General features: G+C 40.7%; 1 protein-coding gene across 8 annotated transcripts in view; it reads left to right on the top strand.

The window, feature by feature from the left end:
• Nucleotides 1–13,064, top strand: part of grin2bb (glutamate receptor, ionotropic, N-methyl D-aspartate 2B, genome duplicate b) — a 138,099-nt gene that overhangs the window by 72,247 nt on the left and 52,788 nt on the right. For all 8 annotated transcript variants that reach the window (XM_040024496.1, XM_040024498.1, XM_040024500.1 and 5 more), the window contains 3 exons: nucleotides 5,239–5,382; nucleotides 7,942–8,212; nucleotides 11,707–11,899. In XM_040024496.1, the coding sequence (XP_039880430.1) occupies nucleotides 5,239–5,382; nucleotides 7,942–8,212; nucleotides 11,707–11,899 (608 nt within the window). The remainder of the gene's footprint in view (nucleotides 1–5,238; nucleotides 5,383–7,941; nucleotides 8,213–11,706; nucleotides 11,900–13,064) is intronic.

Here is a 13,064-nt window from a genome sequence, read left to right as displayed (position 1 = left end):
TTTGTGCCAGCAATAAAGCTGAGGTTCTTTGAGTTTGCCATTCAGTCTCCAAGAGTCCTGCATTTGGATCCTCACCTCCACCTGCCCGCACACACAGCCCTGACAGCAGCAGCCTGAACTATTGATACAAGGCGCTCTTACATGTTGTTTACACCAAATTCGGACCCTTCCATCCGAATGTCGCAGCAGAAATCGAGACTCACCAGACCAGGCAATGATTTTCCAGCCTTCTATTGTGTCATTTTTATTGAACTGATCTAGTTAAATAGCTCACTAAACAGTATATGGTTTGTGGGAGGAGAGTTCTCCCACATTTGTGCTCGCAACTGTCTCAGAAATCTTGGAAATACCAAATCCCACAAAATGATCAAAACATCCAGCCCTCAGTGCTTCACTGCAGCGCTGTTCTTCTTACTCTTTACTCAGAGAGAAAGTCTTTAAGAGCGGTTCTTCAATATGAAATATCATTTTAAAAAAAGCTTTGAGCAGCAAGCTTTGTAGTTTTGGGGATTTTTGGAAGATACTGCTAATACAAGAGGAAACAGTGCACTCGTATTGTCAGCTGTTGGTTAATACACTCCGAGAGCACATTTATTTAGGGCACGGTCTACGGCATCCATGCTCTCTGTAATGACACCTCAAGTCACGTATTTCAATAGTGTTTTTTTAAACAGCCTCTAAGAACAGAAGGCACGGCAGAACGAGCTGTTTCAAATTTGGCTACACGGGCAACACGTGTTAGCAGGATGACATCATCCTTCGTTTTGGTTCACGCGAACCGTCGCGTCGCCGATAATAAAAAAATTACATTACATTATTATAAAGAGTATCGCCAGCCTCATCTGTTTAAAGTGAGGACGTGTGTGAAAGAAGAGGGTAGTATAATGTCAGGTAAACCACATGTTGCACTCATCCACACAAATTTAAAACTCAGCAGGTTGAAGCTGCAGTCATCAAACAATGATGGATTTTGATGGAAGTGTGAGGTTAGAGATGAATAGTGCATTAGCCGCCGGTCATGCGTGAAAATACCTTCATTACCGAGTTGAGTGTATGAACTGTCAAAGCAGGGAATACGCCAGGCTTCAGCCTGCTCACACACACAAATGTAAACACTCGACTTTTCTACTCATTTCCAGCGTTGCCAGCCCCTCCAACGTCACTTGACACTGCAATGTTGTTAGCATATAATCGCAGTGAAAGGTAGGTAGTACATCCTTTCTCCCCCTCTGGGTAAGAAAGTGGTGGAATAGGGAAGACTGGCTTTGATGTGGCGTGGAGGTTGTGAATGTAACCCGAGCGCTGCTCTGCTTCCTGCATGACTAACATGTGCATATGCAGGTTTATATAATTAGTCCGTGCATGGGTAAGGTGTTCCACAGGGGGCAAATAGAAGAAAGCACAAAATACTGAATCTTCTACTTTAAAATTGAAGATCGTGTAAAGCGAAGCAAATGAGCGCTAACTGATTAAAAGTTTTCTTTTCTTGGTGCTGCTGTGAATTATGGCCCAACATTTCACATCGGTTTTTGCCACAGTTTATCTAAAATGACAAATAAGTAAACAAAACAGAATTAAAAAGCAATGTAAATTATTTTAATCAATCCAAGTCACAGGAGACCTTTGTCTACAGTTATGCCTGTAACATCTTTTTTTTGCCTTATGTTGGACCAACAAACCCCAATAAAGCTGAAAAAAAGAATAAATAAGAACATGGATGTAAGCTGGTTTTAATTATGTACTTTTAGCTCAAGCCTCCTTCCAGACTGCACCTGGCAACCAGTCATTCGTGGACGGTAATTTTGAAGACTTTTAATTTATTGCCATGGCCATCTTTGTTTAGTAACCAAATGGATCACATTTTAATCAGAAGTAGAGATGGGCAGTTATCTGCTAACAGTACCAGCTGCTAGCCTTTGCTGGTAGATCATTTTAAGTTGGATTCCAGTGAAATTTGGTACACAAGTTTGTGTTTATCATTTGGTCATCCTGATCACTGTCACATCCCAACTCTCACCTGTTCAACGTGTTGCTCTCTGGCAGGTGTTACAGGTTCCTGAAAGCAAGACCTCTCCCCCTCAACACCACTACCACCTCGTCTTCCATTTCTCCTTTACCTCCTTCCTGCAATAATTTCGCTCTTGTGCAATATCACAGCCAATAGAGGAATATCTTAGATCATCAGAATCCTTTGTGCAATAGTGTCTATTGTCGGTTAAGTCATTGTGAAATTGCAAAATTCTTGAAACTCACTTGTTGTTATCACATTACATGGTTACCATACCTTGCGTAGATGGGAATTGATAAGAATTTAGCAATTTCGATTCCATTATCAATATCACTTATTGATTTGATTCTCTTATCGATTCTCCTTGTGTTCTCACTGGCTCTGCTTTGTGTAACCACTATCATTAAGTAGCATATCAAAGATATTACATTCCTGCAAATTAATTCTCGCTGTGTGGTCAAATGTCTGTGCAGGTTGGGGGTATTTCTCTGATTTTTTTGGAGGCTGCAGCCTGACTGCTCATCAGTTTGTTGCCTGTTCAAGTTCAATGTCTGGCTGCTGGGCTGGGGTCAGGGTAGCATTAGCAGGCTGTCTGGCTAACTTAGCATTAACATGCTATCTGTGCAGATGATCGCAAGGAGTGAAGTTGTGTTTACAAAATAATGTACTTATTTCTGTCCTGGATGCAGTTTGCGCTTTACCATCACAATATCATTCTTTTGTGCAATAAAAATAAAAGCAATGTCCATATCCATGCTGAAGACTACACCACTGTTTTCCTAATCCTGCACTTGAACTGAAATCAGCTAATTGTAGTACAAGTGCAACCAATAAGCAGGATCATTAGGCCAGCAAACTAATAGTTCCAAGGAATTAGCATTCTGGGAACTGGTTCTCAATTCCCATCCCTACTATATAATATAATATATAGTACATTTTAAATAGTTAAATGCAAATGACTGCATGTTTGTTCTTTATTTTTCTTTTTGCATCTGAAGGTGTAGCCTCTCTGCAGTTTTGTTATACGTTGCATAATAGCAATAAAAGACTTCTAAGTCTAATTCTAATCTCCTTGTAGCACCATTATCACGCTTTCATTTGCATAAAATTTTCTTTTATGCTCAAATACTGTCAAGATTTCCGTTTAAAGGTGGACTCAAATACAGACCAAACCACAGAGTAAAACAAAAAGTGAGCTTTATTAAAACCTGATAATTAAAGTCCACAGAAGCAACAAAAGGTAAACAAGTCCAGAAGGGAGAAAGAAAAGCCCCAAATAACAGACAACACACACATTTAGACATGAAGCCTGGAAACGCTGAAAACTGACACAAGGGAACCGGGAAGTACAACAGACGATCCAGCAAAGACAAAGAAGCAGACGGGAATATTTATACACAGAGGGCTGATTAGGGAATCAGAAACAGAAGGGCAACGAGACGCTAGTGAAAACAATCAGGAGGCAAAACTTCCAACATGAGAACAGAAAGCTAAATTGAAACTCAAACACAAATGTGTTCAATAAAAATTGAAAGCAGAACTCAAAGATATAAAAAAGGAACCGTGCCAAATATCTGCAAACCTAAAGAGATTTCCATCAGCTGCACTGCATCTTGTGATTGCCTTAACGATTATTAGTTAAAGCTGGCATGCTAACAGGTTAAACTGAGATGAGGGCATGGTCAGCTTTTATAATAACAATAATAAATTCTATTTTTTTGGCACCTTTAAAACAATAAGGTTCATCTAATACAACATCAGAATAGCAAGAATAATAGGAGAGATTAAAACCTTGGAATAATATGTGAGTGTAAAACATGTCAAACACTATGGTTATAGTTGACCCGCTGATGTGAACAGATGAGTTTTCAGCTATGATTTGAACTGTGTAATAGAGTCTAGTTGACGGAGGTGAAGTGGAGGTGAGTTCCAGTGCAGCTAAAGGCTCTGGCACCCGTGGTGTTAAGTCTGAAGCGAGAGGGGCTCAGGAGTGGAGCTTAGGCTGAGCAGAGAAAGGGTGTGAAAGGATGATGGAGGTCTGAGAGTTATGGAGGGGGGTGCCATGAAAGTGAGGAGCAGGATGTGTTAGGGAAAAGTGAGTGAATGAAGCTGGATCATCATAAATGTAATATGATCGGGTGAGTTCTGAACCATTTGAAGTTGATTAAGAAGTTCTGAGGGGGATAATCCAAACAAGAGGTGGCCAGGGCGCGACCCAGAACTTGTGAGGTGTTGAGAAAGAAAAAGGGCGTAGACTAGAAATGTTGCGTAGTTGGAAGAAGGCTGAATGTGAGACATTATTGATGTTGGCGGTAAAGGAGGGAGGATTCTCCGAGATGGCTCCAACTTCCAAGATTTCTGAAATAAGCGAAAGTGTGGACTTGAAAACATGTATAGAAACAATATTGAGTTTATTTTGAAAGTGAGTCTAAGCATCAGTGTCTTACACGCATGTTTTAAAGAACTACTGGTAGTTCTTTATACAGCTTAATGTGAGATTTTAGTACCTTAGCCTCATTTTACATTGTTTTACTTTCACACACAGGCTGTGTTTCTGCTTAACTCTCAGATCTCTATTCTAGTCACCCGTTAACAGAAGGCCTCATTTTGGACAGACTAAAAAAGGCTGCTGACACGATGCTGTTCTCATTACAGCAGCTCTGTCACGTCTCCTCGGAGGGAGGACGTTTGTAAATAATCCATCGTAACTTCTTTCTCCTGATAAGTTGTTTGGTGGTTTTACATGACTGACCTTCCCTTAACCGCTTCGTGACTCCTGGAGCAAAAAAAGAGCTTTCTTTTTTTTTCCTTGCAGAAAAATGTTTTGACTCCTGCTGCAAAGTTGCTACCCTGCAATAAATATCATTGAACCAGGTGGCCATCTTAATTGTGCACTCAGTAGCATAGTAAATGTGATGAGGCTCTCTGATTATGAATGTCACCTTGTCTGTGTTAGAATATTCATAAATATCTTTAAGATATCAAAAGGGTTTGCATCACATGCGCTCTGTGACTGAGCCACAGAGTATTGGTGCATATTCTGTGGTGCAGTCAGACAGCATTAAAGGAGGATGGTAAACTTTGAGCTACAGACAAGACTATATTTGTTTCTCTGGCTTGCAGGAGCTGGATACGCTCCATAATCATCTGTGCCCTACCTTCCAGTTCTCTCTCATGCTGTATGACTCATGACCTTATTTGCTGATTGGCTCTGTGTATCTCGTTTCCAGGACGACCACTCCATGTTTTTCCAGTTTGGTCCAGCCATTGAGCAGCAGGCCTCCGTCATGTTGAACATTATGGAGGAGTATGACTGGTACATCTTTTCCATAGTCACCACGTATTACCCTGGTTACCAGGACTTTGTCAACAAGGTAAATAAATACACAAAACAGACGCTTTCAATTATACTGCATCATGAATTTGTTACTATGTAGCCAATGTGTTAGACAGACTGTACCATGACCTAAAAAAATGAGTCTTTGTCAGATATTTGCTTTAATAATGCACCAAAAGGCACCGACAATGTGCAGTAAAAAAGATGGACGTAGCTACCATTAAGTGACATCACTCATTGGTTTTGACTTGTGCATTTTGAAGCTTCAGCAATTTGTCTTGTTGGTTTTATTTAGTCACACCTTCATGAAGGTGTGGATTGCTAAGTTATTGCCTCACAGCAATGAGGTCCCAAGTTCGACTCCACCACCTTTCTGTGTTGGGTTTGCATGTTGTTCCATGTCTGCGCGGGCTCTCTTCAGGTGTTAATGTGAGTGCGATGGTTGCACGTCTGTCTCCGTTGGCCCTGCGTCAGATTAACGACCTGTCCAGGGTGTACCCAGCCTCGTCCTGTGGCAGCTGGGATAGGCTCCAGCCCCCCCCCCATGGTCCTGATAAGGATAAGCAAAAGAGAATGGAAGGAGGCTGCCTTATAGACTGTGTAAAAGAAGGACAAAGATTCTTGGTTGCAAAAATGGAGCCAATGCAAAAGTGCCTTGAGCTGATGTTGTGATGGGCAAGAAGGCAATTTCACAGTCAGACCCACCCCTGCCCATCACAGCTGTTTTTTTTTTTTTTTGTTTATTTGTTTTATTACTCTGAGATGGCAACGGTGAAATTAATTTAGAGGCTTCAAAACGAGACAAGATTTCAGAAACAAATGGATAGGGTCACGATAGCTACATCCATCATTTATAGAGAGGCTATGGGGAGCTCCTTGGGCTTGACCTGGCAGTCAGACGAACCACACTCCTGACTTCAGGGTTGAATCAAATTTAAATGAATGAAGTATGAAAAAATATAATAAAACAAAATTCCCTGATTGGTCAGTAAAAATCTAGCGATTGCTTTGGTTGCTAACAAATCAGTTACCCATAGTGTGCATGGAAAACACTGACTTGTTCGCAAACACTCGCCAGCTACTCTTCGTGCAGTAGTGAACTTGTGGAAAGTGCGGCATAAATTAGAACTGGAGACATTTCAAAGTAAAATTCAGCTGCAATGCTGAAACAAAAACACATTTACGTAAAAGTATCTTATCTGCCTTTATCCAAAATATACAACTACTTGATAATAAGTTGAAATCAGAAATATAAGGAGGAGTATTATCTGCAAAGATAAATGTATTCCTGTGATAAGAACTGGTTTATAATGGTCGTCACGTTTTTCAACCTTAGATTCATCCAACAGATATGTTTCACACTGGGTATTATTACTTTTGTCTTTTGGCTACCTATTATAAGAAGCCTGAGATTAATGTACTTCCATTAATAAGATACATTCTCCTTTTAGTCTCCTTTTTTTGTAATTTTTTTTTTTTTTTTTAAAGACAATGAGCAGTTGGGAAGGTGGTCCTATTTCTGAGAACATGATTGCCACAAATTCAAGTTTCAAAAAAATGATACTATTTGGAGTTCGGAGTGTGAAGAACGTGGGTTGCTAGTTCTATTTTCTGATTGCTTCAATGGTAAAAAGCAGACAGGCCTTTTGAATTTTGCTGCTCGGTGGTTTCAGCCTTCTTATCTGAAGGCCAAGAACGCACTCTTTAAAGAGGATTGTGTGAGATCCTGAATCACTTTGAACATCACACACACATCTGAGCAGAATAAAAACTTTATTGAAGCCAAGCTAATCACATTTTGTAATAACAATTCAGCAACGGCAATGTCTTTCCTTTGAACAAAGTTAAAGAAACAATCTGTTTCTTAAAAAAAAAAACATATAGAGGGTATTTGGAGTCTGGTACTTCTCTGGGGAGTCGTATTATCTTAACATAAACTCTGTGTGTTTGGAAAATAAGAAAAAAAGCCCAAAGAAAAAACTGATTGTATTTCTATAGTCACTTTGCATGAGCATCATAAATCTCGTTGTGCTCTCCTCTCTCAAGCAAATTTTAAAAATGTTTCGAAGACCCAAATTTTCTTCCTTAATTACAAAACAAAGTTAATGCTGTGATGAGAAGTTGCCTATTTTTAATCTCGTACAACTCAGTCTGAAATGATTCCCTTGAGGAACAGCTATTTTCAAAAGCTGCAATGCTTACTGCATCCAAGTGCCATATACTGTTTCAGTTAGAGATCTATAAATACAGATTTGGAGACAAACTAAATAAAAACTCACGTCTTCCTGCGTTGCTCATTTATCTGTTTACAGGTGAGCACGGAAAAATAAAACCAGCACCATCTCCTAGAGAATTTTCTTTCTGTGTGTGAAGATATAGCTGTAATATCTGGGAAAAAGAGATTACCTAATCTTTTTTTTACCTAATCGACCATGGCTTCCTCCTCCCAGGAGATGTGTAGAGACTAACTGTTTGGCAGTCTCGAGGTTGGAGGAGGAGACATCTCAGTCAGTTTTGTTCCAGTATATCTCCTTCACAACTACACTGCATGTGTGCAGCCCACGCGTCTTCAAACAATCTCCTGCTTTCTCTCCAGGTCCGCAGCACCATCGAGAACAGCTTTGTAGGCTGGGAGCTAGAAGAAGTCCTCCTACTGGATATGTCCGTGGATGATGGCGACCTCAAGATTCAGAACCAGCTAAAGAAACTGCAGAGCCCTGTCATTCTGCTCTACTGCACAAAGGAAGAGGCTACCACTATTTTTGAAGTGGCTCATTCTGTGGGCCTCACAGGTTACGGCTTCACCTGGATTGTGCCCTCGCTTGTGGCTGGTGATGCAGACCACGTTCCCTCAGTCTTCCCCACAGGTACACCCAGACACCAGAGCAGAAGAAAGTCTGTCAAGATTTTAAATTTTAGGTTTATGTGTCATATGGTTGAAATGGACCTATTAGATTGATTTGCAGCAACATCATTTTATTCCTGAACGCTGATCGAGCCACATTTGAAAAGATTTTGTGTGATTCATAGATAAACACCTTTTTTTTTTTTTCATATTGTGCCTCGATTTATCCTCTTTAAGAAGCAAGCCGTTTCAGCTGTTCACCCTTTAAATCATCTTTCTTCTGATTGGCTGTCCCCTCATGTTACCGACATGACCAAATGAAAAATATCCCATCTCTTTGGCACCATGCACATGCTGCAGTAGAAAGAGTCTGAAAAACTCGAGCAGTCTGAAGCCTAAGCTCTCAGCTCACATGGATTATTTGCACTTGACCTCGTTATTTGAAACTTTGGCCATGTTTAATGTGAGCATTTCCAACATGAGCAAGGGAAAGCATAATACTTCAGTTTCAAGGTGTATTTTAATGCAGCCCATTAAAAATAGAATGTATTTATTTTAGTATCACACAGGATATTTATGGTGATGCTTTAACCTGAGTGAAAGATCCACCTCGTTCTCTCTCTTCTTGTAATATTAGTAGATTTCTACTGTTTAGAGTTTCGTTTCTAGAGTTAGTCAAGTCAGGAGGACACTTGCGATGAAGCGGGGCTGAACTTTTCATTCTTTATGTTTCCTAAGATTTCTAAACTTCCAGATTAACACGTGTTAAACAGATTTAGTTTATCTGTGTTTATTTTCCATGAATTCTGATCAGTTTTTCAAGAAACTGTTGAGCAATAATCCGTTCCGCGTTGTCGGCACGGGCCAAAGAAATGTTGCCAACATCTCTGAGGGGGAAGTTCTGAGTGACTGAGCTGCCAGGTCGCATCCCCAGGCGTATGTGGCAGCGCTGAGTGGGGGTTTTACGCTCACAGCCGACAGGTTTGCTGGGCAAGGATTTAGTATTTATGCATCAGAGTGTATTCAATGAACTACATTTTTCACATATAGTTTGGAAATAATGGGAAGGCTTGATTGCGTCATAGCTTGGCTCGTGCGTAGTATTCTGTCATGTTGGCAAAGTGAGGGCTCTGAATTCAGAGTGGAAACAACAGAATGCAGTTCAAAAGCTTTATTGAAAATACACCAAGTAATGCACCGAAACGTGGAGCTGGGTCTGAGCAGAGATAAGCGGCCAGAAGTTCTGTGAAGGGGAGGAGAGGAGAAGATTATCTGAGAAGGAGAAGAGCTGCACAGGTATGATTGTGGAGTGAGTAATGGAAACAGTTTTACTCGCGAGCTTCTGGTCCAGAAAGGAGGTTTTCTGATGGAAGTAGGGTTTTGCGAATCCTTCCAATGCAGGGTGTGACTGAGCAGTAGCCGGGGCTGGAGACAACGCTGACCTCCACGAAACGTCAGATGGGAAACAAAGATAGGAATTTAAACGAGGAGTGAGTTAACTAGAAGAGACGGAGCAACAGTATCGATTTACTTGGAAAACAGGTTCCTGATTTCCAACAAGGAGAGTCTGATTACACTGCAGAAATCTGTCTGTCTAACCAAGTCTTACAATCTTATATCCAGCCAAAAAGTCTTTTAGATTTTGTTTTGAGAGTGATATGTTAAGCATGAGCACAGGGAATAGGATTATTAATCTCGTTTTGAGAATATATGTCTTTTACTTCTTATTTAGTATATAAATTCTAAAAGTAGTTGTTTGAGATGACATTTCCAGCTAGAAATCTTGTTTCAAGACCTCTTAGTAACATTTCACACACTTATACACCACTTGATTATAGTCTGGATCTTCTCAAATTAATTTTTGTTTTAATATATTTAGATAGCCAGTTTTTGCAGTGTACCACCACAGAGGTTAAGACAGTGTGGTGAAGATCTGCTGCCAGATAAATCTGCTGCCTTCAAAAACTGCTGAGTTGATTGCATTTAATCTGAGAAGTAGTGGAAAGGACTGACTAGACGACAATACCCCACCTAAAGGTGGCGCGCACCACTTTGCCTGAAATTCGAGGACGTGTTAGAAAAGAAAAGACAAAGGATAACCCGGCCTGCCCCTTCCCATGACGCTCTTAATCGTGGGGTCTTTGGACGGCTATTCCTGTGCTGCATCATATTTTATACTGGCCATTCATCGTTTTATTCTGCCTCACTACCTGTCAATGTTCATAAAAATTTCTTTGTTCCTTTAAACCAGATCATTGAGGTCTGAAGTGTATTGTTAAGGCTCCACAGCAGTCTCATAACATCTTGTCTGTCCTGTGAGAGGACTCTCTCCTGAGCTTTGTAAAAATGTAATGTGCTTTGAATTTACACAGTCTACTACACGCTGAAGGACTGTAGTCTCGGTTTTTGCATTTCCATTTACCAAGCTGACATCAAGATGCTGAAATGTCTGCAATGTTGCTTTATTCTGTGGTAGGTTCTCATAAGACTTTGTAACAAAATGTGGGCACAATTGACAGATGGGCCTGTTTGCATATATGCAAATGTTCTCCTGCTGTATTTGCACCACACCAGTGGCAGTCAGTGATTAGGTACACGCTGATTTTTGTGAACTGAGTTCATAATGTCCTTGGAAATTAATTTTATCGTGTGTTATCGTTTTGCATCCACTGATTTTTCATGAATAAGTGATAAATCATGACTAAACACACATTAATTTTATATTGTAGCTATTGTTTTACTAATAAGCTGAAGTCTGGCCCCGTTGTTACCAAAATTCCCAGTGATGGGTTCAAAGTATTTCTCCAGGGATTCAGGTCCTTTTTGCAGTGGCTCTCCCTAGAGCCCTTCCACTCACTGAGCATGTTTAAAGCCATTTATTTCAACTACAGTTAATTTATTACCGTATTTCCATTTGCCTGAGAAGGTGAAAAATCAAATTTTAACATATGTTTGAAACCAGCAGAAACACCATTTTTAGGCTGGCTAAAAATGGTGTTTTGGCTTTTCTCTTTTTTCCCAATAGATTTACAGCCCAGGTTTCAAATGACACACATAATCCTAACCAGCCATGAAAAATTACCTGAAAACGCAGTTGTTTCTGTGTGCAAGAAATGGATGTTGACGTGTGATAGCCAGCGGTTTCTCATGCTTGGAAAACCAAGCATAACAAAGTGAGCTCAGGAGTGACCGTAGTCTCAACTGATGCTCATATTTAGCTCTTTCTTTTTCTTTCTTTTTTTCACCTTTTCAATATTGTTTTCAACATTTTAGACATTCCTTCTGAGTTTTGTCTCCCCTTTTGTCTCTTTTTTTTCACCTTCTCTAAAATGCTTTTATTTTTGTATATCTTGCACCCTCTGGCTAATTTTCACAGCACTCTGCTCGCCTGTTTTTCTCATACTACTGTCTCTCTCTCTCTCTTCCTTTCATCTTTCTTTTTTCCCTCTCTCTTTCCATACATCCCTTTCTCTCACCTCATTTCTCTCTCCTTTGCTCTCTCACTATCTCTCCCAGGGCTTATCTCAGTGTCATATGACGAATGGGACTACAACATCGAGGCCAGGGTACGCGATGCAGTGGCTGTCATTGCTACGGCAACCTCTACCATGATACTGGATCGAGGGCCACACACCATGCAGAAGTCAAGCTGCCTCGGGACACCTGACAAGAAGAGCTCAAACACCGGACACTCCAAGGAAATACTGAAGTGAGTTGGCTGGATGATGTGCATACATGGTGAAATGTGTAAAGAAATCAAACCCCTCAACTCTGAATGTCCCCGTCTAATGAACCAGACCTGCAATGCAATACTGTGCTTACCTTGGAAAGCGGCGTGATTCTTGAGAACCTATAATCTTCATCACGAGAGAATCCAGGCAGTCAGCTGCCTCTGCGGGACGTTTATTGTCTAAAAACACATGAGCTACATTGTTTACTACACTTGCTGCTTTCCTAGCTCCTAAAGCTTCTCAGATTGTGGCTCGTTTTTCTTTGTGGCCTGTGTTCATTGATCTTGTTCTTTGAAGTTAGCCTGTGGTAGAGGGTGATAGAGGATACCTCCAACCACCTGCCACGGACAACTTCCCAATAAAGCATGTCGGGTTAGCATTTTCTGTGTGGCTGTAATAAAAGTGTTTGCTGGTGTTTATCCAAAGATAAGTGTCTTTCAGTAGCAGCTACTTCGTGTGGAAAGGTTTAATGTTTTCAAGGTTAATTTTTTTGATTTTTACATGGAGCTTGCAATAATCGTTTTCTTGGTTTTACTCATTTTTGATATTATTTGGACATTTTGATGGACTGATTAGCAGAGACAGACAGGAGTCTTCATGGATGATCATATTCACAGACTACATTGTGACCTGCGGTAAGAGTAAGGAGCAGGTGAAAGAGAGTCTGGAGAGGTGGCAGTATGCTCTGGAGAGAAGACGAATGAATGTTAGCATAAGCAAGATTCCCACTGTCCATGGCTTCTATTGGAAGGCATGGACAGTGCACTGGAGAGGTGATGTAGAGAGTGCAGGTAGGGTGGGATGAGTGACGATGAGTGTCAGGTGTGCCAGAAGGATAGCAGCAAGAGTGAAAGGAAAGGTTGCTATTTACCTGCTATGGTAAATGGTTTGGAGAAAGAGCTGAAGCCTGCAGAGTTGAAGATGTTAAGATATTCATTGGATATGATTACAACAGAGGGACATATTAGGTTGAGCAGTTTGGAGACAAAGTTAGAGAAGTAAGGTTGAAATGGTTTGGACATGTGCAGAGGAGGGTTAGTGGATATGCTGGCCAAATGAAGTTGAACATAGAGCTGCCAGGCAGCAGGAAATGAGGAAGACCACAGAGGAGGTTCATGGATGTAATGAAGCACACCATGCAGA

The sequence above is a fragment of the Simochromis diagramma genome, unplaced genomic scaffold (genome assembly GCF_900408965.1).
Source record: "Simochromis diagramma unplaced genomic scaffold, fSimDia1.1 OVJJ01000302.1, whole genome shotgun sequence".
Lineage (NCBI taxonomy): Eukaryota > Metazoa > Chordata > Actinopteri > Cichliformes > Cichlidae > Simochromis > Simochromis diagramma.
Note: the sequence above shows the minus strand (reverse complement) of the source record. Positions and strands in the feature narration are given on the sequence as shown.